This window comes from Podarcis filfolensis (assembly GCF_964270895.1).
Source record: "Podarcis filfolensis genome assembly, chromosome: 6".
Lineage (NCBI taxonomy): Eukaryota > Metazoa > Chordata > Lepidosauria > Squamata > Lacertidae > Podarcis > Podarcis filfolensis.
Window position 1 is genome coordinate 20,968,749 of NC_139609.1, and position 27,955 is coordinate 20,996,703.

At 41.5% G+C, this 27,955-nt stretch overlaps 1 protein-coding gene across 5 annotated transcripts in view; it reads left to right on the forward strand.

The window, feature by feature from the left end:
• Positions 1-23,557, forward strand: part of VAV3 (vav guanine nucleotide exchange factor 3) — a 158,511-nt gene extending 134,954 nt beyond the window's left edge. Inside the window, exons 25-28 of one of the 5 annotated variants that reach the window (XR_014549604.1) lie at positions 5,964-6,108; positions 18,708-18,862; positions 20,337-22,709; positions 23,238-23,557. Coding sequence is in view for 3 of the 5 variants with exons in the window: in XM_083620443.1 (XP_083476569.1) it covers positions 5,964-6,108; positions 13,732-13,815; positions 18,711-18,862; positions 20,337-20,378 (423 nt within the window). In the remaining 2 variants the exon portion in view is untranslated. Of the gene's footprint in view, positions 1-5,963; positions 6,109-13,731; positions 13,816-18,707; positions 18,863-20,336 lie in introns of all 5 variants that reach the window. The other 4 variants (XR_014549605.1, XM_083620443.1, XM_083620442.1 and 1 more) reach the window with 4 other exon arrangements.
• Positions 23,558-27,955: the final 4,398 nt, after the last annotated feature.

A 27,955-nucleotide genomic window follows, 5' to 3' on the forward strand; every position in this document is an offset into this window, starting at 1 on the left:
TCTTTTGTGTCCCATCAGTGGGATCTGTGCATTGGGGGTGAGGTGGGGGTGGGGCTTCCCCATGGTAGCATCCCAGCTCTGGAACTTCCTATCCCAGGCATAGGCAAAATCGGCCCTCCAGATGTTTTGGGACTACAACTCCCATCTTCCCTAGCTAACAGGACCAGTGGTGAGGGATGATGGGAGTTGTAGTCCCAAAACATCTGGAGGGCCAAGTTTGCCTATGCCTGTCCTATCCCTTGAAATTTGCATCGCCACTGCTGTTGTTTAGTCACCAGCTCAAAAGATGGCTTTAAACCCAGGTGTTTGGGAGTTAACCCTGATGTTCCTTGGATATATTTGTGGTGTATCTTAGAGTTATTTTTTATGATTTTATCAGTATTGCAATTTCCTTGAAATTGTTTTTACTCGTCTTGAGATCTTTGGCTTATAAGGGCATGATAGAAATGATCCAGTTAAATGTTTGATTGCCTCTGTAACTCAGATGATGCTTATCCCAAAACAAGCATCCCACCTAACTTGCAGTCCACAAAAACACTGGCAAGGAGGTCAGGTCAGCTGCCCATCCCTGTTCTGGCAGTGGCTTTTCTCTCTGACTCAAGTGAATTGATAGCAACAGGAGACCTAGGCAGGCTTTAAAGTTTGTTTAAGTGATTAATGCAAATGAGGTGTGGAGATATAAGAAACTGGAAAAGTGCTTAGGGTGGGGCTATCACATCTTTGCTAACTGAAGCTTGCAGGGATTCCAGAATAAAAACCAAGGGGAGGGTGTGCCTGCTGAGCTTGATTTCCTTCATAAATGCAAGTCAGAACAAATATTTAGAATTCTAAAATGTCAAACTGTTGCCCTGAAATGTAAGATACTAAAATCCCCAAAAGATAAATAATTAAAAGTAGAAGAGCTAGTGAAGAAAAGAGTCGTGCAAGGGGTGCAGGTACGTGCTTCTCTTCCTTTAGATTTTAAAAGATCTTTGTCGGATCATCTAGCTTATCATTAGAAATGCATGGTTTGCATTACATCAGGCAGGAGAATTTTTGTTAAATGTGTTTTAAAACCTGCTCTTCTGCATGGTTATTCAGAGGCAAGTCCCACTGAGTTCAGTTTACTCCCTTGTAGTTGTGTAAAGGACTTTCAAGGCCACAATGAAAGCCCAAGGCAGACCGTCTTATATGCCAAAAACCTTTTCGATCCTGATTCCTGAATAAGAAACAAACCCCAGCGTGTAGCTCTTCCAAGCCCTGAAGCATAGGTGCCAACTCCCTGGGGACTGGGTGCCTGAGCACCCACAAAATTCCCCATGAAGGGACCAGGCACCCACAAATTTAGGTGACAGGGCTGCATGGCACCCACAGCCCTAGGCACCCATGGTCACAGGGCCAAGCTGGCACTTGCCCTGGAGGCAGAAGTTGAATGCATGTAGCACTTTTTCATACTGAAAAGTATTTGGAACATGAGACTGAAGTGTGCCCCCAATAAAATCCCAAAACAACTGTGCCTTGACTATCTTGGGGTTTGGAAAATGTTCACATATGAACTGTTTGGTAGAACCAGAAAATGACAGCATCCCCACAACTCAATACAAGTGCCATCTGGAAATACTATTTTTCCCCCCTTCCAGTAGCACCTTAAAGACCAACTAAGTTAGTTCTTGGTATGAGCTTTCGTGTGCATGCACACTTCTTCAGATACACTGAAACAGAAGTTGCCAGATCCTTCTATATAGTGAGAAGGTGGGGAGGGGTATTACTCAGAAGGGTGGTGGGAATGGGTGATTGGCAGATAGCTGTGATGAGCCTGTTGACGACTCTTAACGACTGCAATAGGTCTTACAGGAAAAAGCAAGGGGTGAGAAGGTGAAAAATGGCTTTGTCATGTATAATGAGATAAGAATCCAATGTCTTTGTTCAGCTGAAGGACACTGTTGGCATTTCAGCTCTCTATATTGGACAAACAGGCCAAACCTTACGCCAAAGAATAAACGGACATAAATCGGACATCAAGAATCACAAGACAGAGAAACCAGTAGGAGAGCACTTCAATCTCCCAGGACATTCTATACAAGATCTCAAAGTAGCTGTATTACTACAAAGGAATTTCAGAAATAGACTGGAAAGAGAAACTGCTGAATTGCAACTCATTACCAAACTTAAAACCATGGAGAGACCTGGTCTGAACAAAGACATTGGATTCTTATCTCATTATACATGACAAAGCCATTTTTCACCTTCTCACCCCTTGCTTTTTCCTGTAAGACCTATTGCAGTCGTTAAGAGTCGTCAACAGGCTCATCACAGCTATCTGCCAATCACCCATTCCCACCACCCTTCTGAGTAATACCCCTCCCCACCTTCTCACTATATAGAAGGATCTGGCAACTTCTGTTTCAGTGTATCTGAAGAAGTGTGCATGCACACGAAAGCTCATACCAAGAACTAACTTAGTTGGTCTTTAAGGTGCTACTGGAAGTAATTTTTTTTTTTTGTTTTGACTATGGCAGACCAACACGGCTACCTATCTGTAACTGGAAATACTATATAATTTATCTTGATTGATTTTACTACGTTTTTGTCCCGGCTTTGCTCCAAAGAGCTCAGGGTGACTTGCAGGTTCCTTCCCTATAGCAGGCATAGGTAAACTCAGCCCTCCAGATGTTTTGGGACTACAACTCCCATCATCCTTGACCACTATTCCTGTTAGCTAGGGATGATGGGAGTTGTAGTCCCAAAACATCTGGAGGGCTGAGTTTGCATGTACTGCCCTACAGCAACCTTGTGAGGTGGGTTATGCAGAGAGGGAGAGGGAGGGAGGGAGGGAGGGAGGGAGAGAGAGAGAGAGAGAGAGAGAGAGAGAGAGAGAGAAGTACTGAGGCTGGTAAGTTTCATGACTCAGTGAGAATTCGATTCTGGATCCTCTGTGGTCTTTGGCACTCAAAGCACTGCACTATACTGACTCTCAAAGGGGAATTTGGAATCTGTAGTTTGTCTTGTTGCTTGCACTTTTGGGGAGTCACAATGGTGCATGCTGTTCAAGATCATGTGATACGGCAGTGAATTATATTAAACACTACTGTATTGCAGAGCAGACATGCAGGCTACAGTTATCACTTTCAGACTGAAGCTCTTAGTTTATCATTGCTGACACAGAGGTGTACCTTATAGTTCCATCATCACCTTTCATTTTGCATTCATCTTCTGATATACAGGTGGCTCTTGAAAGTGTGCTTTATGCCTTCCAAAGATAACAGGAGATGCTGCCTTGACTGGTTCTTAATGCCATCTGATGATTTTTTTTTAAAAAAACCCTTCTTATCACAGTTCATCTTCTTTGAAAGTCAGCAGTTGTTGTTTCCAAGAGTCCTGATGTCTTGTGTGCTTAGTAAGAATCTTGTAGGCCAACCTTTTTTCCCACTGTTTGAAAGCCAGCAGAAAGTGAAGAGGTGAGATGGTGGCATGTTCACAGACAGCTGACCTGCCGTTTTTGGGAACATTTGAAAGGCACAGGAAGAAGGAAGCAATCCTTTGACAAGGGGAACTGGAGCTTCCTTGCACACAGATGTTCGACACACACACACATAGACATGGGCACACACAATATTCAGCTTAGCCCTATTTTGGCTTTCAGGCAAATGTTATGTGGCCTTAAACTGTGGAAGAGAAGGGAGCACACATGTAAGCCCCATCTTGTATCCCGAAGTGTGGCAGCTGTGTTTTAAGCATGAAGGTTTGAAGAAGAAGTGTTCCTGACCGCAGGGATCTTTGGAGCGTGTTCAACTGAATGCATGGGGGTCTAATGTGGTGCCAGAGCATGTGGGGCATTTGGAGTTGGGCTGGTATACACACCCCTGTCTTCCTCCACAATTAGCCCTTATGTGTTTGCTCAAACACCTGAATAGGGCTGATGTCTAATAAGAAACTGAACCCATGTGAGGCCTTCCGCGATTTTCTTCTCAGCTACTTTTCTCATATGTTGCTGTCAGCAGAAAATATACTATTGCACACTGTAGAGATAAAGGTAAAACAGAAATAGTGTTATGACAGCTTTTGTGTTTGGGGAGAAAATCAACCCATCAGTAGGGAAAGGTCTTCATGCTGGCAAGAGTCCCTGTAGATCATAAGCAGTTCAAAACTGAGCCGATCTTAATGATCGAGCCAAAGCTAAACACTTCTAAGTCCCATTCGTTCCAGTAAATGTATTAAGTGTATACTTGAATTTCTTGCAGTGAAAATCGAAATGGATTTAACTGTATAGCTTTGGTTGGATTGTGGTCAGTGTTTGGAAATCTCTGGGTCACCTGTGCAGTTTTAAGCACTTTGTATATACCTACATTTGTGAGAAGATATACTGAAAAGGATTTTCTACCATGTCATTTTTAATTTTAAGGAACATATGATCATACAATAGCATATGAGGAGCTCAAAGGCATTTGGAAGCTTCAATTAAGAATTAGTTTGGTATATATGAGTTTCCTTTATGAGTGGTATGACTCATGAGCATTAAAAAAAAAAGATCATTTGCTTACTGAGTTTTTTCTCACCTTCTAATGTATTCATTATGCCACATGCCTGCACATTATTGTGTTGCTCCATGAAAATTCAACTTTTTCTTGCAACACAACTGAGAACAAGAGAGGGTTTTTAATTGGGCTGGAGGGCAGTAACTAGGGATGGAAGAATCAGTCTTTAACTGATGCTTGTCACTTCTGCATGAAATTCAGAAAGATTCTTCATGCTTCCGTAACAGCCAAATAAAATATCGGAAAGAAACAATAGTTGGCCCACAAAAATAAGGTTCTGACAAAACAAAAGGCTATTTGCTTGGATGGTCTGATCGTACAGTTAACAGAATTCTCAATAACAACTGAGAGTTTAGAGTAAGGAGTTAACATTAAAGAACTTCAGCATGTGTAACTAAAAAGCAACTGGACAGGAGTGTCTGGTTTGCTGATTGCAAAACTGTACATGTAGAGAACCTCGTTTTATCATCATTTTAAAACCTCCTCACTTTCTAAGCTGCAGGAGAACTTCTGGTGGGTTGTTATTACTGCTTCGGGATTAGCCAGTACGTTTGTCACTGGTGTTTTTACAAATGGTGATTGCTAACTTTTACAGCTGACCATTAGGAGTTGGATAAATGTATATGCTGATCTTGGACAGTGAGAAACTTCAGCACAGTTTTAGTTTTTGTGTTTACTTGCACACTGGCTTGAGCGCATGCAAAGACTTCTACCTGTGTGGCATGGGTTCCTGGTGTGCATTACGAGTAATGGCCTTCCCAAGGGTCAAAACATCATGTGAATGGTTTGTAAGTGTATCAGGAAGCCAAACCATATGAGAAAAATATGTCGCATACACCTGAAGTGTATGTACAAGTAAAAATACAAGTGTAGAGTCAGTGATAACCACATGGGGAAAAGGAATGTGAGGTGAAAGTCACAAATGCCAGGCAAAGTAATATACATATGTTAAGACTTACACCCCTGAAGAGGGGCTCACAATTCCCTCTGCATAGAAATGTAGGTGTCATGGTGAATGTTTCTAGCTTGGCATGCTTGTTTCAGTGTGCAGGATATTTTTTCTTCTTAATGTGAGAATTGTTTCACTAAGAAGCTGACACGCTTACCCCCACCTGCTTTTTATGATAAATAGGCCAGTCTCACGTATGCAGATGCCCTCCAGCTTAATTCCTGAATGCTGAAAATGCAAATGCAGTATCTCTCATGTATGAATTAAACATGTACTGTTTGTGTAATTGATGTGCCTCGTCTTCCATCTTTCGTCACACAAGTACCTCTTCAATAACAAGCAAAGAGTACTGACACAGTTCCAGTACTATTCATGCACCGGTAGTGAACTGGGTGCATCTATTTCTATAAAGCTGCATTAAAGTTTCTGTGCCTTAAATCCTGGTGGGAGAAGAGCACAAACTAAAGATTTCTATCCTATTTCCCCCTGTCTTCTGGAAGGAACTTGTGGAGTATTACAAGCACCACTCTCTCAAAGAAGGCTTCCGAAGTCTGGATACAACTCTTCAGTACCCATACAAAGAATCCGAAAATTCGCTGGACCAAAGGAGCAACAGAGCAAGTGGGAACAGAGCATGTGGCAACTGTGAGCATTAGAATTTGCTGTCATTTAATAACAAAGGAATAGCAGCAGGTTAAAAACATCTTCATTTTGCATTTTTGACACAGAACCAATTAATATGATAATGCTTTTAGCTAGGTTTTTTTTTGTTTTGTTTTGTTTTGTTTCCCTGCAGCTAAGCAGAAACAGGATCTGCTGACAGGTTTATGAACAGGTCTAGTTAGACTTCCTGACTGCCTGTCCTTAAATCAAATCACCGCTCAAACATCTATTAAAAATGTAAGTGAGCGATTGATTTGTAAACAGACATTTTGCATTGGCTGCACTGTTTTCGGCTACATGAATTAATAAACATGTAATTCTAATCTTGCATTTGGCATTTAAATGAATAATTTGTGTGATTTAAAGCCATAGATTATAGAGCAGAATTTCTGTGAAAAAAACTTTTAAGTTCTTAACAGATTTTCCTCTGCAATGTTGCTCTTGTTAGAATATCTTTCTGGGGCCTGACTAGATATTGAATGGAAGGCTTTGGCATGAGAACCAGAATCACCATCGAACATCGAAAATTCATTAGGGAAAAGGCTCATATTTGAAGAGAAAAGGCTGGGTGTGTGCAGTAGTAGTAGTAGTAGTAGTAGTAGTAGTAGTAATAATAATAATAATAATAATAATAATAATAATAATAATAATACTTTATTATTTATACCCCGCCCACTCTGGGCGGCTTCCAACTGAATATAAAAACAATACAGCATCAGACTTCCCTAAACAGGTCCAAGACAATGAACAATGGCTAGAGAAAAGAAGTTTCGGAAGGGGAATGCAGTGGAAAAGCAGTAGGCAGGGGAAGGGTTAAGCTTTCCCACTTCTCCTCTCCCCTAACATCTAATGACAACCTTCTGAATATAGTCACAATGGAGAACCCCTGGTCCTTCAGGTGTTACTGGACTACAAGTCCCATAAACCCTGACCATGAACCATGTTGTCTGGGACTGATGGGAATTGTAGGCCAACAACCTTTGGGGGGAGCACAAGCTCCCCATCCCTGGACTATGGGGTGGGTATCCAGTGGACAGAATGAATTAACATTTATGTCATTTGAATGTGTGATCTCTCTCTCCTTCTTTTGTGTGTGCACACCCTACCCCACTCAAAAGCATGTCTTCATTACCACTTGATCAGCAATTGACAATGTACAGTCGTACCTTGGTTCTCAAACGGAATCTGTTCCAGAAGTCTGTTTGACTTCCAAAAACATTCACAAACCAAGGCACGGCTTCCGATTGGCTGCATGAGCTTCCTACACTCAACCGGAAGCCACGTCGGACATTTGGGTTCCAAAGAACGTTCGCAAACCGGAACTTACTTCCGGGTTTGCAGCGTTCGGGAGCCAAAGCATACGCGTACCTAGGCGTTCGAGAACCGAGGTACGACTGTATATAAAATTCATTGTTTTAGACATAAGGAATTGAGTGTGGCCTAATAATATTCAATTGATAAATGGAAGCATGTTGAAAAACTGCCAGATGATCTGTACATGTTCTTCAAAAACAAAATTGCACTGTTTTAAGCGAAGTAGGTCCATATAACACTCAATATCTGATAAGGAGGAAGGAATGCTTTTAATGCTGTTGACAAACAAACAAAAAGATCCCATTATGGCCACTCATGGCTCTAATTTTGAAGAGCCCATCACTTTTTGCTCATTTTAGATGTTCACCTCTTATTTCCGAGAGCTTCTTATTTAGCAGATGAGGCTCGTAGGAAAATAAATAGAACACTCTCACATATGTTGCTTAAATCAGGCAGTTTTTCTATCACTTTGTATTGCTTACAGCACACTGTAATGTGGGAGACACCTGAATTGCCAGCAGTACATATGTGGAAAGGATCTGGTGGTCTTAGTAGACCTCAAGCTTCACATGAGTCAACAGTGATGCAGCAGCAGCAAAAAAAGTGAATGCTATTCTAAGTTGCATCAACAGAAGTACTGCTCTATTCTGCCTTGGTCAGACCACACCTGTGGTCTGGGCACCACAATTTAAGAAAGATGTTGACAATCTGAAATGTGTGCAGAGGAGGGCAACCAATTCCTGCACTGCTGGGGGTTGGACTAGATGTCCCTCAAGGTACCTTCCAACTCTACAATTCTCCAGTTCTTCCTTGTCTGCAGTGGTGAAGTAAGATCTACTTGCCAGTCCAACCAGCTTTTGTATGTGGAATGGGGAGGGGGTGCCGTCTTGTCTGTCTCAGGCAAAAATGTGCCTTTGGCCATCTTCATAAATCCCGCTGAATTCAGCAGGACTTAGTTGCGTGTTTGTGTGCATAGAATTAAACAAAATTATCTTGTCCTTCCTATCGTGTTCTGTACTCCCCATTCGGTTCTCCCCATCAAACAGTCTTTGTTGTTTTGTCAGTTTATGATTTTCTTTTCTTTTCTGCCTAGCACCCCTGTCTAATGCTTATTTCAGTTTCTAATTCATGTACATGCATTCATTTTTCCTTGCAATTGCTTGAGAGCTTTTAAAATCCCCACTTCTTTCTCTTGTCTCACTTTGTTTCATAGGTCTGTTATTTTATTCTAGTTATTCTTGTGTAGGAGCAGGTACAGGTATCGTACACACATTCTTGTTAAATTAGTAAATGCAGCTAACGTTAATATAATTAACTCCTGCTTCTCTTCCCCTGACTTTCCCCTGTTGAGCATGAATATCTAAGGTGGGATTGTAGGTATGTGGCTAACTGAATGTGCCTACGATCCTCCCCATGGCTGGGAATTCTGCATGAGTATTGTAACCAAGGAGGATAGTAACTGCATTCAACCAACTGGGTTTATGACTTCCCTATTGATCTTCTTGCTTAGTGCAGGCCTGGCACTTTGCTCCACAGATACATTTTGAGAACTCCTGAATAGGTCTACAGTTTTGGGCCTGATTCAGATGGGACAACAAAAAATGTGGTTTGTTATTAGAAGGAGCCACACTAAATCCTTTGGGTTCAAGGGGAAAGAGATCTGAAGCGTTTGCTTCAAGTTTTGCTTCTTCTGATGTTTGCCATTGCAGCAGAAAGTAGTTTGTCCAAGCCTCTGTTTCCAAACCAGAATCTGAAGTCACAGTTCTGTCGTGGTTTCATTTATATCTACTTTGAACACAAAACCAGTTTGCAGCGTTCACATGAAGTGGTCAAACTGCTGTATTCTACAACTGGAAGCAGAAATTTGGGGAGTGTGTGAACTAAGGTTGTACTCATCATATATTACTGCTACATTTGGGCTTAGGTGTCTACTCTGTTCATAGTTTTAATGGGATTAATATCCTGTTCTGACCTCATGCTATGTATCCTCATCTAAAGTTAGGTCCTGAGTCACTTCACTGTTTAAATAATTTCACTATAATAACTAATAGTTTATACTTATACCTACTTTCTACCATGTGAATGGTCATTTATGAAAAAATTCTACTCTTTTGTTTATTCACCATGCCAGGGTGCACCAATCTTTTTGGGTCCATGGGCACATTTGCAAACTGTTTTAGGTGCCAGACACATACTGTAACCAAGTACATACCACAACCTGTTATTGTGTTGACCGTAACATACCGTATTTTTTGCATCATAGGATGCACTTTTTCCCTCCTAAAAAGCAAGGGAAAATGTGTGTGCGTCCTATGGAGCGAATGCAGGGGGGAGGCAGGCGGGAAAAGCCCCCAAGCGGGCTTTTCCACAGGAGGGAGAAGGGACTGACTGGCCGCATCAGTCCCTTCTCCCACCTCCCAGAAAAGCCAGGAGAAGCCGTGATCTCTTTAAAGGGGTTGCGCGGCTTCTGCGGGCTTTTGGGAGAGGTGAGGGAATCCCCCCACCTACCAGGAAAGCCAGGAAAGCCCTGTGCAGCGTCTCCCGGCAAGGAGAGGCTGCACGGGGCTAAAGGGGAAGCCAAATCCCGCTCGCTGGATCCATCCCGCTCGCTGCCTTGGCTTGCTCCATAGCTGCGCGCAACCCCTCCGGTAAGGAGAGGTTGCATGGGGCTATGGATTCTTTAGCCCCACGCAGCCCTGGGAGAGACTGCACGGGGCTAAAGGGGAAGCCAAAACAGCGAGCGGGATCCATCCCGCTCGCTGCCTTGGCTTGTTCCATAGCTGCGCGCAACCCCTCCGGCAAGGAGAGGCTGCACGGGGCTATGGCTTCTTTAGCCCTGCGCAGCGTCTCCCGGTAAGGAGAGGCTGCACGGGGCTATGGATTCTTTAGCCCCATGCAGCCCTGGGAGAGACTGCACGGGGCTAAAGGGGAAGCCAAAACAGCGAGCGGGATCCATCTCCGGCAGGGAGAGGTTGTGCGCAGCCTGTACGCTGCTCTTTGGGGCTGGGGGGGAAAATATTTTTTTTCTTGATTTCCCCCCCTAAAAACTGGGTGCGCCCTATGGTCCGGTGCGCCCTATGGTGCGAAAAATACTGTAAATGCTTCTTTCAAGCCTCATTTCAGCAGATGGAACTGCAAGGTGCCAGGGAAGGGTCCACCCATGGGTGCAACATTGATGACTTTTGCACTATGCCATTTTAAAAACACACACACTAAATTTCCAAAAGTCCAACCAGTTCATATTTGATTTACCCATATTCATGTGGTTCATCCAAGTCTCTTAATATCCAGAAGAATCTTGCCTTTTTCCTTTACAGAAGTCCTGTTGATTTGCCTCACAAATGCTTGCACACATTTCTGATACAATTTGAAAACATGATCCAAAGGCACATTTAAGAAGCCACACTGAGTTCTAAGGGTAAAGTGGCTGATAAATCACCAGTGAAGTAATTAAAGGCTGGATTCTCCTAACCCAGCCTTCCTCAACCTGGTGCGCTCTAGTTATTTTGGACTACATGGAAGTCGTAGTCATTGGTCACACTGACTCTGACTGATGAAAGTTGTACTCCAAAACATCTGAAAAGCAGCAGGTTTTCAGGGGAAGATGTTTCTAAGGATTTCTCGGCTGTGTTGCAAAAAATAAAAAAGAAAAAGAAAGTCCCATTCCTTAGTTTCACCAAGAAAAGACTCCACGTGCCCTCCCAGAGCCTGTATGTAAAAACTATTTTCTTGACCTTCCTTTTTGGAAAAGGAATCAGTGACTTGTCCAGAGTGGGACTGGAAATCCATAGCTGATTAGGAATTTGAACCTTCATCTTCTTAAAGTCTCAGGCTAGCATCGTCTCATCTTATATCTCCATATAAAATGTTTAAAAAGAGAAAATAGTGATCTAACATGCTCCCTTCACATCAGGCTATTAGAGGGGAGTTGGCCAAGGGTTTTGCTAAGAGGCTCAGTCCCAACCCAGGAACAATTTCCCTCCCATAGAATGTGAAAGAGAAGCATACCTTACCAGCTTCCTTTTCAACCTGCTAATCCTGCAGCATTGCTCAGTGGTTGAAAAAAAAAAAGGAAGTAATATTGAACTAGATTGGAAAATTGTCAGCTCTTTCTTGGTTTCTTATTTCTATTCAAAATGTGGTTGAGGCCATACTTATGTGGTTCTTTTGCAATGACCTTGTGGGATTCAGGAAATAGCAGAGTGAGCTTTACTGCAGCCTATGATGATTGCTTGTGCATTTTTGATCTTATGTGGTTTCTAGGGCAAGGTTGGAGTCAGGTATTCTGTGCCACATTATTTGTTGATTTGGGCTATGGTGAAGGTGGCGCTGTGGTCTAAACCACTGAGCCTCTTGGGCTTGCCGATCGGAAGGTAGGCGGTTCAAAGCCACACGATGGGGTGAGCTCCCGTTGCTCTGTTGTAGCTTCTGCCAGCCTAACAGTTCGAAAGCATACCAGTGCAAGTAGATAACTAGGAACCACTGCGGCGGGAAGGTAAACGGCGTTTCCATGTGCTCTGGCTTCCATCCTGATGTCCCATTGCACCAGAAGTGTTTTAGTCATGCTGGCCACATGACCCGGAAAGCTGTCTGTGGACAAACGCTGGCTCCCTCGGCCTGAAAGCAAGATGAGCGCTGCAACCCCATAGTTGCCTTTGACTGGACTTAACCATGCATGGGTCCTTACCTTATTTACCTTTTTACCTTATGATGGAGTACCAAGACCCTTCTGCTTTCTGCTGCACTGGAACGTCAGGAAAGGGAAGGGGTGAAGTAAGTCGCAGCCACTTTCCATATGAGCTAGTACTATGTGCAAGGGAAGGGGGACAGATGTAGCCTCCAAGGAGAGAAAGAAAGGAGCATAAGTTCTTTCCCTAAAGAACTCTCCTATTGCATACACTCCAACACTTCTCCAATGAATTATTATTCTTATTCCATAAGAAGAAGAATTTTATTATTTATACCCCACCCATCTGACTGGGTTGCCCCAGCCACTCAAGGCTGCTTCCAACATATATAAAAACATAATAAAACATTTTTAAATCTTCCCTATACAGGGCTGCCTTCAGATGTCTTCTAGAGGTTGTACTCCTCTCCTTGGCTTGGGAGTCGCCTAACTACATACCCTCCAACATTTTTCTGATGAAAATAGGGACATCCTAAGGAAAAGCGGGACATTCCAGGACCACATCAGAAACTGAGATAGGCTTCTGTAAATCCGGGACTGTTCCTGGAAAATAGGAACACTTGGGAAGGTCCACGTACCACATGTGATAAGAGAAGTTGCACATATTAAACTTGTGTTGTCTTTGATTCAGCAAATGACAGCAGTGATGTGGCTTATTTATGCTCTGCATGGTGCTGCCCACAGTACAAGGTGGTACATCTACGTTAGGAAGTTTTTAGCGCCTAGCAAGTAGTGCGTAAAAGGTAACCATTGTGCATGCATTTTGCTGCCCTGTCGTGAACAGGAGTGTTGTTGAAACAACAATGCAACCAACTTCTGCGTGCATACCTTTTTGAGAGAAAATCAGTCACAAAACTGGGAAGTTTGAATTCATATTATTTTGCTTGTTTATTCTAGAAGCCACTTGCTTTATTTATTTAATTAGCAGGCCTCCCCCCAACTCAAAGTGACACACGTGTTTTCCTTTCCTTGCTTCTCCCATGCCCCAAATTAACAATCCTGGGAGATAGGTTAGACTAAGAGAGAGTGGCTGGTCTTCCCCACCATAGTCTTGACACTCTAAGCACTAACAATGCCACACTGGCTTTCGAAATGCCCACTCTTCCAGGGTGGAAGGCATTGACTAATGGGTTTATTCTGCACACTGTGCATTGATACTAATTCTGAGGTGGGGGAAGAAGTGGTGAGGAATGGAGCTATACAAGTGGAGGAGTTAGAGCAAATCCACAGCCTCTGGGGAGTCTGAAAAAAACACCAAGTTTCTTCAGGGAAATCCATGTTTCTTGTTAACAGAGACAGCCACACCATACCTTTGAAACACTCTTATACCATTTTATGAGGTATGAAGAATGCAGGGAACTGCAGTTCATTGCAGGTGCTTGGAATTGCGTAGGTCTGCTCCCTTAACAAACTCCCTTAACAAACTACAGTTCCCAGGATCCTGTAGTTAAAAACAGAAGGGTGTTTTAAATGTATGGTGTGGGTTGCTAATATTTCAATATCATTTAGCCAATTTTATCAGCAGTATTATATTACCAATATTATTTTATCAATATTTCAATGTCATTTTGCTTGTCTCTCTCTTTTTCCTTTCTTTCTCTAAGCCCCTTCTTTGTTCTGTGGGTTTTCTTTTGTAACTCCTCCAGACTACAGCTTTGTTCCCCCTTCCTCCACTCCTTTCTGGTCAGGTACTGCTTTACTGCTTTTATATTTCTTCTCAATTTGCTTCTGTTTTGCAAATAAAATATTTCTGTTTCTGTGTGCAGTGCAAGCTAGGGAAGGGACGGATTCTCCCCTGCCCCCCCCCATTGAATATAATTTGACTAAACACCAAATTATAGTTTATAAAGATGGTCTCAAAGCCTTTTGAAAGTGACTTATTTCTGAACAGCTACTCCACGGCTGGGAGAATATTTAACCTGGCCAAACAAGTAAATGGGACACCATTCAGTGGGATTGCCATGTGATCTCACACACAGATGAACACATACAAAGGTTGGTTGGCCAGTGTTTTCTCAGCTATGCAGGTGCTGCTCTCAAATAGGTGATTGCCATACATTTTTGAGAATGTTGAAAGGCCATCAAGGCTGATCCTGGAATAATATGCATTCAGAATTTGCAGTTCTACACAGCTGTGGCTGAACTAAGCCTAATATGTATGATCATGATGATACTATAAATAGCTGTTGAACATCTCAAATTACCATATTCTATCTGGACATAGTCTCAAAATCTGAAAACAATGCTTTTGTGAATCAAAATATTCGTCCCATCCCTAAGTCAGAGCTTAATGCAACAGCATTCTTTGGTAAAATACTTCAGTCTAAAAAAACAACAACCTTCATTAGAGTTTTGCATGCACACTATTCATCTGTTTTTATTTTCTATGCATTTGTATTGTGTTTCTTATTCTCTTTCAAACTTTTATTGTATGTCAAGAAGCATTTAGAATTTTTTAAGATGCTACAAAGGGCCAAGTTTCTTTTTTCTTTTAAGAGCAGAGAGAGCTCTACGGACGTGATCTCTGCTGTTATATATCTATTTATATTTACAGCTCACTCAGTCCTAAAATGTGTTTGTGTGTTGTGTGCGATATCAGTAAAAAAAGGTCTTACACAGAGTAAAAATCATCACATGATAGCTAAAAGAGACCCTCCATAGTCAGAGTGAGCATATTTTATTAGAAATACAGGATATAACTATCCATACCTAGGACTGCCAGTCTGGTAGGTTAAAAATATGAGGAATTGATTCAAATATAGCCTGGAAACAGAACCTTTGGACCTCCAGGTGTTGTTGGACAACAACTGCTGCAGACCTTGACCATTAGACATACTGGCTAGGCCTGATGGGAGCTGGGAATCCAACAACATCTGGAATCCATAGGTGCCCAATCCCTGATGAGATGTTTTGGTGGGCCAGGAGATGGAGGCTGACAAATGTAGTCTCAGTAGCAAAAGGATGGGTGGGAAAGAAACTTCCACAAACTTGAGGCAAACATGCCAAATGGCAAGTAGGATGCATGACAGTCAGCAACTCTGTTAGCTCCTCTGCTTTGCAAATCTTCTTGGGGCTTCTGGTTGGCTAACTGTTGTAGACACAGTGACTAAAAGAAGATTAGACATTTTTTTCTGGAGGTTACTGACAGCCACAATGGCTAAATGGAGCCTCTGTTTGTAGACCTGGTGTACCTCCAAGGGGATACAAGTAACAAGGAAGGACTGGTGTCTTCATGACCTGTTTGCAGGCTTCTTAAAACATTCCTGGAAGCAGAATTTCATATGAAATCCTGGCTTAGTGGAACATCTGTCACAAATCTTGCTTGATGTGAGCAACCCCTTACTTAAAGTCCTCCTTATTTAGCCTCTGTGCATTCTTGGAGTTCCTGTCCTCATGGTTGCTGCTTTCCTCCTGTCATAGTTGACATCTCCTTAAGTGATGTAAGGGAAAAATTACAGCATTTGACAACTTTGGCAAAAGTGTTGGTTTCTGGCCAGTAGTGGACAATGTTTACATATTGGAAACGTAAGCAGTAATCAAATGGCGGATTCTCTTATTCCCTCCCCCTTCCTTTTCTCCCCAAAGTATTGATGTAGTCTTATATTTATAATACTGGCTGCTTAAAGGGATTGTGTATTAGGTACTATAGTGACAAAAATAGGGCATAATTTATTTTTAGGCTGCGATTTTATATCAGGCATTTCAATTTTGGTCACCAAAGTGTGTACAGTTATTATTTTTTCCCAAAGTACAGTATCTATTACTGTTATGGGAAAACTGCCGCAGTGTGTAAAATATTGCCTTTTGGTACCATATGAGTCCACAATAAACTATGACACAAAAGCATGTGCAGCAATTTTGGAACGCAAATGGTGATCTTCATCATAGCTGTCTATATATTTTTCTCCTTTGGATGCCATTTTATATATAACTCTTGTGGTTTTAAATTGGGGGAAGCCAGTTCTTCTGTCTGCAGTGGCCTTTTTGTTTTGTTGGGGTGGTGGCTGGGTGGTGGAAGCGCTTTCCCCCCTATGATGAAATAATTTGGGTTCAATAAATGTAACCACCACCACCCCTCCTCAGTTTGCTGTGATAATGATTGTGCCTTTGTACCCAAGAATCATTTTTTGCAGTGATCTGAGAAATTTCTTTCCGTCTTCACTGCTCTAGTTGGAATTTACATGAAGTCACTTTGCTTGACTTCTAAGACTAGCTTGAAGGGAGTGGCTTTGCCTCTCTCTGTCTCTCTTTCTCCACCGTAGGATCAGCAGCCATTACTCTGGTCCACACCCCATCATTTCTTGAACTGCTTGGACATTGTGCCAATGATATTTTTAAAGTAGGGAAATGCAGATTATGGCATGCCCTTCCTCTTAGCTCTACCCACTGATTTCTTCCTGTTAAGGAAGGATTTTTTAAAAACATCAGAATATATATTTTTAGCTGCTTAAAACTTTTTTATTTTCTGATAATTTTTAACTGTGGACTGATTTGGTTGTTGATGTTTTATAATGTATTCCCCCCTGCTGTTTCCAGGCTTAGGTTGCTAGCACTTGAGAGCCAGTGTAGTGTAGTGGTTAAGAGCAGTGGACTCGTAATCTGGTGAACCGAGTTCGATTCCCTGCTCCTCCACATGCAGCTGCTGGGTGACCTTTGGCCAGTCACACTTCTCTGAAGTCTCTCAGCCCCACTCACCTCACAGAGTGTTTGTTGTGGGGGAGGAAGGGAAAAGGAGATTGTTAGCTGCTTTGAGACTCCTTAGGGTAGTGATAAAGCGGGATATCAAATCCAAACTTTTCATAATGCTGCAAATAATCCGTATTGACATGATAGCACTATTCAGTCCAATTCCTGGTCCCTTGCATGTTTTTTTTTTTTTAATCTTTTGCATGGCTTCATTCCTGAATATGAGCACAACATTGTTCAGTTTTGTCATCTACTTACTTATCTCAAGCATCTTACCCTCCCTTCAAGAACAAAAACAGGGTTTCCAGAGTGAAGTAACATCCCTTCCACTTCCAGCTCAGTCACTAGAGCATGAGACTCTTAATCTCTGGGTCGTGGATTCGAGCTCCATGTTGGGCCAAAATTTTACCTTCATTGCAGGAGGTTGGACTAGGTGACGATTGTGGCCCCTTCCAACTCTACAATGATTCTGTACAAGTAGTAAGGCAGTCCTTGTGCTCAGGCTTGCAATCTAAGAGAAGTTATACAAAAGGAAGAAAAGGTTGGGGAGGGATGCAGGAAGGAAAGCAAATTGAATCAGCTAGTTAAATAGTTCTTGTAAGGAACAGCTGGAATGGAAACAGTTCATAAAGAGGAGGAGGCAGAACTTGCCAGTGCCTCAGCTGACCAAACGGTAGGGTCCTGCAGCTCCTTCTGCCTTGCCTGGTCGAATGGCTGCCGCTAGACTAGATAACATGCTACCTAGATGTCCTTTTAAGATTCTGGCTGATTGCTTGTGATCATTAATGACCCACTGATATATGCACACCAGCCTGTGTGGGAAGGAGGTGCTCATTTGTGATAACACTCCACATAGGTGCAGTGTGTGTATTTGTGTATGGGGGGAGGAGGGAAAGAGGGGAATTTAAAAGCCATTTATTTGTTTATTTAAATTTATACATAGAATAATAGAATTGTAGAATTGGAAGGGATCCCGAGGATTATCCTTGCAATGCAGGAATCTCAGCAAGATAATACATGACAGCACTTGATTGTTTTTTGTTTTAAAAAGCTTAAAAGCAGTTTACAAAAAGATAAAACCAATTTGACTGGCCCATGCCCTTTGTTTCGTACAGTGCATTCTCATGCATATTTACTCAGAAAATAAGTTCCATGGGGTCTTATTATCAGGAAAGTGTGCATAGAATAATTAGGCTTAGAATCGCAGGATGAGAAATGGGGGGATTGACTCAAGATAGAAACAGCAACACAAATTTATAGTGGAAACTTTTTTAAATTCTCAGGCTCTTTCTCTGAGGTTATACTGCTGTACTGCTACGTGAAGTGATTTATTTATTTTTTTGAAAACAGGTTGGGATTGTCTAATTACTTATACCATCCTGAACCTAAGCAGAGGTCCTTAGAAATATGTTCCGTTTATTTCAACAGAATGACCAACATCCAATGAGCCCCATATATGAGCAATTTGTGTATGTCTGTGTGTGTGTGTGGAAGTGTGTGTGCAAAGGTGCTGGTTTTTTCTCTTTCTTTTTGCAACCCTTCATGTTACTTGGGAGGGTCTCCCAACATTTCACATGCAAAAGCCTCAGGGTGTGTGTAGAATAATACCTATGACCCATTTGGTTCCCAGTCAATGTATATTTAGGATGATTTCCCCTACTTTTTATGGGTTTCTGTTTTGGCTTTGTTTAAAACAAACAAACAGAAAAGTCTAGTCAAGAAAACATCACACTGAATGGATTTCTTTTGCACTTTTTCATATGGTCAGCTCGCATTTTTGTGTTTAAAAATACATTTGCTTGCACTTGTACTACAGTTGTATGCCGTGCTGAAACAATTCAACAGCTACGCAGTTAGTGAATTTCTAATTATGCTGCCTTCCTGTGTTCCCAAGCAGTGCTGAGTCCCAAGGTTCTTGGTATAGCTATTGCCCGCTATGACTTCTGTGCACGAGACATGCGCGAACTGTCCCTGGTCAAAGGAGATGTGGTCAAAATTTACACCAAGATTAGTGCCAATGGCTGGTGGAGAGGTGAAGTAAATGGAAGGGTAGGTTTATGTTTTTGACAGCATACTTTTTGTATATTCCATGCTTTGAAGAATGTTAGCAAATGCTTCTTTAATTTTGTTCTGTTTATTTGAACTATTTTTTATCCTAACTTTCTGAGGTTTGAGCTGAAATACAGTGGTACCTCAGGTTAAGTACTTAATTCGTTCCGGAGGTCCGTACTTAACCTGAAACTGTTCTTAACCTGAAGCACCACTTTAGCTAATGGGGCCTCCTGCTGCTGCCGCGCCACCAGAGCCCGACTTCTGTTCTCATCCTGAAGCAAAGTTTTAACCTGAAGCACTATTTCTGGGTTAGCGGAGTCTGTAACCTGAAGCGTATGTAACTTGAGGTACCATTGTATGCTATTCCTTGTATTCAGTAGGGCTTACTCTAAGCGGAGATGCCCAAGGTTGCACTGTTAGGGTCTTTAACCAAACTAGAAAATAAAATACTTAAAATGAATAGTGCTCAACAATCAGCAAATTAAAATGGCATAAGCAGCAGCAATATAGCTTTCAAAACATTTCTATGGGAGACCAGGAGCAGCTCTACCTCACTGTTGAGTTCATTCCTGAGCCAGAGGTAAAGGCACCTGGAAGTGGTTCCAAACTGCAGAACTCAGCTGCAGGGCTTGTCCAGGAAGAGGCTGTCTCAAAAGATGTGTGAGCCCCAGGCCACAAATGGCATAAAAGTAAGCACTGGCACTTTAAATTTAGTCTGGAAGCAAACCAATATCAAGTGTTGCTGATTGCAATTCCAGCTTAAGCATTTGAGTTGTTTTTCAGGGCAGTCCCCCCATAAATCACATTGTGGAAATCAATTCTAGGCATGATGAAAGCTTGGGAAACTGTATGTGAGCATGTGAGACACTTCTTCTCAAAGACAGTGCAAAGCCAATGCAGTTAATAGAACATGCCTCCAGTCCCATGCTAGTCTTAGGAGCAAGACAGATGCTTCAACCACTGTTTTGTTTGCTTGAGTAGTGTTCAGTGTCTTGAGTGCATTCACAGTCCTTATTGACTATGCAGTGAGTGTAATTTAACCTTCAGTTTTCTGTGTAGAGGGTACACACACACACTCAGTCATATGAGTGCCCACTTGCTGCTTGAAGTGGTACAAGCAGGTCTGCTGCCTCATTTGCTGAGTACTGAGTCTGTGCTTGGCGTGATTGTATTCCTGTCTCAGCTGAATGCCAAAAGTTCCTGAATTGCTAAATCTAATGTTGGCAGTCAGCCCTATGTCTGATCATATTTCTATTTTTTGCACGCTTTGGGTCATTAACTTGATATCTTTATCCAGAGAGACGTTGAATGCTTTGCCACAAAAATTAGTTTGTCGCACCCTTTTCATCCCCTTTCTCACTGTTGTGAATCATACCTAATTTGAACAGGTGGGTTCTAAAGAAAATTATCCTGTGCCAAAGGAATATCAATTTAATATGTTGTGCCTTTTCTTTCCTGATGTTCCCTTTAGGTGGGTTGGTTTCCCTCAACGTACGTAGAAGAGGATGAATGATTTGGAGTCCTAGCTGGTACTCTCGATCATAAACTTCAGGGACTGTGAATTTCAGCCATCTGCAAAGCATTATTCGTCTTGTTAAGTATTTGAAATGCAGCGCTCCTGTCTGTTAAAACCCTCCAGTCTTAACACTGGGATTACTGAAGAAGTTTGTGTTGACAGATTAATATCTCACTCAGATCTGTGCAAAGAAGCAAACTGCCTGCCCATCACCACTGGGGACCAGTTCAAAACTCTAACTTCACCTTCCTGAAAAATCACTTCAAAACAGACTTTTTAAAAAATGCTTCTTTTCATTCCATCCTGCTGTACACATTGAATACTAAGTATGGGTATCTATTTACTAACCTTCGTTTCTTTTTTCTTTTCCTGTTAGCTAACATCTCTGATGGCATTAGGAGATGAAGGCTTGCTTTATTGTTGCCTATCATAGCTTCCAGGAGGAGTGGGGGGGGGAGTTTTAGCATTCCAGTAGTCATGTGGTCAATATTATTTGTCTTGAAATATCCAGCAGCAGCAATTAACCTTGCCAATGACTGCATAACCATCAAGGATGCAGCCTCTAAACACACTTTATGGGGACTAAGCTAAATTCAACACAGCTCTGCGTGTAATTCTGGGGAGGAAAAATACAAAGGAGTTCAGTCTTTAATTCGATGGGTCATTTTAACTGGCTTGTCTGTGTCTGTGTCTTTTTCTTTTCTTTTTTTTTAAAAAAGTTTTATGAAACAGCAAACTTCAGGAAATGTTTTGTGGGTTACCATACAGTTGCATTAGAAAATGGGATTCCGTAGTATTTAAGGTTACAGATTCCTAGCACAAAATATTCCATACAGAACAGTGATTTTAAAATGCACACGCCCATATATTTTGCAAAATTCCATGTACCTAGGAGATATTATGCTTTTATGGATAAATCTTTGGGCATGGTTTGATATTCTACCTTGGCCATTACTGAAAGCTCTGCTAATATGCAAGATCCCTCTCTCTCCAGTTGCCTTACTTGTCTCAGTGGGACCAGTAATAATATAAAAAGTTGTGCTGTGTACTTAAAGAAGGTGGTATTATTACAGAAAGCAATTCGTGAGAGATGTTTCCTCCTTCTCTCCCACACCCCTCCCCAAGATGAACTGTGCTTTACTTCTGAGACAAATGGTAATTTCCTCATTCACTGGCTTTCATTATTGGGGTGGACTCAGATTTTTTCCACTATAAAAGTAAACTGCAATATTTGGGACAAGTTAATAAGCTCCTTGCAATTTCTAGGACACTAACAATCAGATCTCTCAGGGTTCTCGCCTTCATGTTCCATCCCTCAGTTTTGTCAGGCAGAGAGCAGAAGTGCAGAACTGTATAGGAGAGCAAGTAATTCCTGATGCCCAGATCCCAAGAGTTAGAACAGTAGAGAATGATACCACACACAACACTTAACGAGAAAATATTCCAGCAAATTGTCTGGCAAATACATAGGGTGGGATCCAAAGGATCTGGTGCTTCCTGAACTGATTGAGGACCCAAATTTCCCATACCTGCACCTCTTTCACCAAGAAGCTGCTCCTGAAGGTCAGAGCATACTTCCACCATGGGTTCCCTACTTGTGAGAAGCTGCAAGCAGAAGTGAAAACCAAAAAACGTTCCTGCATGTGCAAAAGCACTCTGGATTAACAGGGAGGGCCTCTCGGATCCACCATCAGGGGGGAAAAACCATATCTCTGGTTGATGTTTTGCCTGAGTGTCATTACCCATAAAATTAGCAGAAGCCTTGGAGAGCTTTGTTCCATCTCACAAGGTTGTGTATTGTGCCTAGAGACCATCCCAACTTGGTGCACACAGCCCATTCTGTCCCTCTCTCGCCCTTGCCATTCCTAATGCTCACTTGCCTCTGGTTGAATGCTTGGCCCATTCAGTTGCCAATTGATCCAGAATTTGCAAGCCCTCTCCAATCTGCCCCCATTAAGGAGCTTGTCATCAAGCAAAGAGGATATCTCTGTATACCTGTAGCATACAGAAATTCAAAATGATGTCAACTTTGATTTTATTGAATACATTATTTTGGTGGAACCAGCTGCAGCATTTGTAAAAGATTGCAGAAATGTATTTTATAAAATGACCTGATCTTAAATGTTAGATTAGGAATGCTCCCCTGGTGCTTTTTTCCCTGTACTAACTAGTTTTGTCTAGTGGACTTGATCTCTAAATGGGCAAAATTGCTTTACCAAAAGCTATTGCTGACTTTTAATGGGATATGGTTTTGTCTCTAGGTCTGTGAAACGTATTGTGCAGTGTCATCAGTGTTTATCTGTCTTGTAGAGGGAGAATCAGCTTAAGGTAAAGATTAAGAAATGTATCTTTTCAAGAAAAGATTTTGATCAATAGTTTAGGTAACCTAAAGTTGCTGTTTGCTAATTTTTGCAACTCAGGGGCTTAATGGAACTTAGTGAAGTCATGTCATATCTAAATACTTCCCTCCTATTCATGCACCTCGGCCCAGCAGTTCTTTAGGGGCAGGGGATTTCCACTTGTGAAAGAGCTTCTGCATTAACTTCAGCAAGAGAAGAGAAGCAGCTTGGTATGCGCAACTGAAGTGGTCAGTTTTCAACCGCAGATAAACACCTTGCTCATCCATTGGTTCCATAAAGCACTCTCTCCACCTGCCCGTTAGAACAAGGAGGGACTTCTCTTTGTTTCACAGCAGTGGGGAGGAGAGGGTAGGGGAGGAGAGGGTAAGGGTGGACCAAGGCTCCATCTTCTTTTACTGCTGCATATCTCTTAAGGGTTGAACAGAGTCTCTGGATTGTGACTTTGCAATCCAACACGAAACCTTTTGCACTGCCGGGCTTTCTCTTCTCTTTCCAGGATAGCGAATGTAGGAGCTGAGTCATTCTGAAGCTCTGTGTGTGCACCTACAGAACTCTGGACAGGACTGTGCTTGTTGTGTTGTTGTTTGTAATGCCCTGTGTTGAATAAATTAAATGCTGCATTGTATTATATTTCAAATACCAAAGATTTAATATGCCAGAGCCATTGGTTTCCCCCCTTCTTTCAGCAATGCATTTTCTTTTTGCCTCTCTGCCCGACCTTGCTCTCACTCAGGGAGCTGGGGCAGTACTTTAATTTGTAATATTGTGTAAATAATGTGAATATATTAATAAACTGGTTAATTTCTTGTTTAATGACTCAGATCTTATGACTGGTTATATCACAGAGGCTTGGCTTGCTATTTTGTAAAGGTTCCTTATTATTGCTAACGTGTCTCATATATTTCCAGAAACATATTGAACACTTGATTATGCATTGTTTTGTAAGGCTCAGTTATATTTATATATGAGGCCATCAGAGCTCAGCTGAAACATCAATTCCAGCTTCACAGCTCTTTCCATGGGCTGCAGAATTGAGCTCTCCTTTCGTCATTTATTTGTTGGTCCAACTGTGGTAGGTGGGAAGAGAAAAGGAAGAAGTCAATCTTCTTTACTTATAATCTGCTGTTCTTAAATGCTTTGGTCTTATCATTGGTATTGTGCATTTTTAGTTTTTATTGTTTATTCTTTCACTATGTTAATCTCTGTAAGCAGCTTTGTGTGTTTTTATAACAGAGAAGTAGGATAAAAACAATACTTTTTGCAAGTCTGCAGCTAAGAAATATACTAACACAATATTGGAAAATAGCTACTAACTTAATTGTAGAGGCATGATGGGATAGACCCAGGCATAGGCAAACTCGGGCCCCCAGATGTTTTGGGACTACAACTCCCATCCTCCCTAGCTAACAGGACCAGTGGTCAGGGATTATGGGAATTGTAGTCCCAAAACATCTGGAGGGCCGAGTTTGCCTATGCCTGGGATAGACTATGGAATATAGCCCTTATGGGGAAACTAACAAAGAGTCTTAGAGCAATCAGGGACATAAAAGACTGAAAGCAATTTTGATATGGCATTGCACAGGTTTATTCAGCACACTGGAAAGGACATTGTCCCCTTAAATACCAGGTACCCACCACGCACTCTGGGACAATCTATTAAGGTGGAACGTAGAAGACACCTAACTGATGTAATCAACTCTAAGCTGTTACACAAACCTGCTTAACGTTTGACTATTATTTACAATGTACAGTATATGCAAAGGATGTTTGTTGGAGGTGGGGATTGTTTGTTATATGTATTTTCAAAGACCAGAGGTTAGTGAGCACAATTGCTTGGGCCATTGGGAAAAGCTCCCTTATTTTCCTGCTCAGTGCATTGAGGCTGTGAGAAAGAGGCAATTTTTGTAGCTATGAACAATGACAGAATAAACAAAAGCAAAATAATTTTGGGGAGGACTTTAAGGGGGCAATTTGTACTGTGCCTCTGCCAAATTCAAGCCGAAGAAGTACCTCAGTGATATTTGGCTACTCTCTAATCATACTTGCTCCTTATTTAACATTTCCTCCTGTGGATCCAGGTCAGAGGTTCCACCAGAAACTGCATCAAGTGTTCATCAACAATGGCAGATAAGCTTCTCCGAAAATCAGTGTTGCCCCCCCCATTAATTGCCCAGTTCTTCGATTTTTAAGGACCGTTTGGTGTGTTCAAGTGGGCCAAACAGGGCCTCACAAGAGCTGAGTATATACCACAGAACAAGACCCAGAATCCTCTGCAACACAGCTGGGGTGCTGTGCTGAACGAGCTAATGCAGAAAGAAATTCTTTTGAAAGCAAAACATTTGAAAACTGCTGATCTATGTCATCACTGTGAATTAATGGAATACTTTTTTTATACTACTATTAATTGCTTAGCCATACTTTTCATCCATTAATTTCTTGATTTGCCACATCAGTAAGATCCTAAACAAGATACCTTGTGCTAAATATCTCTCTCTCTTTCATAGCTCCATTCTTTTGACACACGAGTTCAAATCTGAAAAGATCTTCTAACCCTAGGAATCATTCCCTGGGCTTTTAAAAGCCTTCTTTTATGTCCCTGCAAAACACAGTTCTGAAATACAGTCGTCTTTTTTCTTTTCTTTTTAAGGCTTAGCTGATGTGGAACACTCTCATCTTCCTTTCATAATGATGATGATGATGTTGAAATTGCTCATTTTGGAAGCCAGAAAATATTCGCAAATTATCACAGAGTCAAGAAAACATGAGTACAACCCTGCAGGATTGCCACACCAAGTTCAGATACCTAGGGGTACAAATAACCAGAAACCTCAATAAATTATACCTCCACAACTACAAGCCCCTGTGGCGACAAATAAACAAAAACCTACAGAGATGGAAAAACATGAATTTCACTCTCTCAGACAAAATAGTCATGATCAAATTGATCACCCTCCCAAAATTAACCTACCTATTCCAAACCCTCCCAATCTGGATTCCCCAAACCCAACTCCGCAGATGGCAGAGAAAACTACACTCAGACAAAAAACCAAGAATAAGCCCCAAATTCCTGCACCTCCCCACCTCAGAAGAAGGATGGGGAATCCTCAACATAGAAGCATATTACATTGCCAACCAAATACGCCATATAATCCCATAATCTAAAAATGTTACATGGGAAAAAAAACCGAGAGACATTGCACACACTTTTGTAAATCAATAAAATCTTTAATAATAATAATAATAATAATAATAATAATAATAATAAACACAACCCTGCAGGATTAGACCAAGATCTATCTATGGTAGTGGCATCCTTTTTCAAACCATAGGGGGCCAGATACCACCACTAGTAGTTGCCCATGGTTTGTCACCAGCACTTGGTATTCAAAGTAATACTGCTTTTGAACATGGAAGTTCCACCTTATCGTGACCAATAACCATTAGATAGACCTGTCCTCCATGACTCTGTATAAGCTATGTAAGTTAAACAATGTGTTTAAGTATCTTGAATCTGCTACCAGTCAGATGTGATTGACTGGCTCTGAGTTCTGGTAGGATGAAAGTGCATAACGGAGGACACATTTTGTATCTTTTCTTGAGAAATGAACACATATCAAATTACACTTGTCCATCCATCCATTCATGCATGCATTGTATGCTAGGAATATTTTGAGATAAATGCATGACCCATAACTGAGAAGAAAAACACTGGGAATTGCAGCACTTGTGGGATTGTTCAGAGCCGAGTGTTTGCACTTGTGCCAGTGTTCCAACCCATAGACTGGATCCTCTGAGTCCTTGCCCAATGACAAATTGAAATGACTGGAAGGCATTTAGGAGTTTATTATAATCCTATTGTCTCTTGCTTTGTACATGTATGCATGCCTATGGCTGTATGTGTTATATATACACATACACTATCTCTGCCCATTATGAGATGTAACCAATAAAGGGCAATGAGAGCCAGTGTGATGTAGGGTACAGAGTACTGGACTTGGAGAAATTCCCATCAGCCATGGTTCTCTTTGGTGGTGGATAAGATCTCTCACCACTTCATTATTCAACAATGCATAACTTGCAGCTAAATGTGTTAACTGAATTCATTCAAAAGTGCTGGATTTGAGGTGATGTGAGATTATATCACCGTTCCATCGGTGGCGCATTCAAAGATGCAAGTCACTACCTTGATGCCATGGCTATTGAGTGCTGGATATAGCTTTCTGTGAGCATATTTTCTTCATAAGGATAAAGATGGCCTATGGATACTGTCCTAAGCTCCTTATTTATCACAAGTGTGCTAAATGAACAGACTTAGGTCACTTAAATGATAAAGAATAATTGCAGGGCAGGTGTTAACTCTTACGCTTGTGCTTCACATAGTACTTATAAACACAACAAATACTTGAGTCAGATGATAATAGGCATTTATCCAGCAATACAGTATACCCGTATTTACTCGAGTCTAATGCACCATCGAATCTAATATGCTCCTCAGTTTTCAGAAGCTTGAAACAAAAAAAAGGCATTTGCTGGCAAATGTAAATGTGCCATCAAATCTAATGCACACCTTAATTTTTGCAATGTAATTTGGCCAAAAAAGGTGAGCATTAAATTTGAGTAAATATGGTTATAAGCATACTCCTTTTGTCATCATCTTCTGGAAGACCACAAAGAGATAACCTCCATATCTGAACATGTGCATAACTTTCTTAATTAATAATCTGCAATCCCATATATGCATTTCTTTAATTGAAGAAGCCTTATAACATTTTCTTCCAGTATAAATGAAAATTATTCATTGTCAGAAGCCAACCATTCATCTTGTCAAAAAGACATACGATGTTAGCTTAAGGGCAATTTCTAATAACGACATAAGTGACATTTGCCTGCATGGCATTGGCAAGGCTACACATACATCTTTGTCAAACTGTCAGAATTCGCATGTGCTAACGTTTGGGCAGTTTAAAGAGCAATGAAGTACTAATTGTAGCCCAAAGTTGATATCATTTGTCTGCAATCGTCCTTCCCCTGCACTCAAATTTTGCCTACCATATTAACCAAGAATTGTTTTGATGTGTGGGTTTATAATGGCCACTAAAACGAGCCAAAGAAATACTGGATTGCCAAGCATTTTATAGGCACTTTGGGTGTTCTGTGGACTGGACTGAATAGCCCTGTAATGTACCCAGATGCTTTTAACTTTCCCTCTTCCAG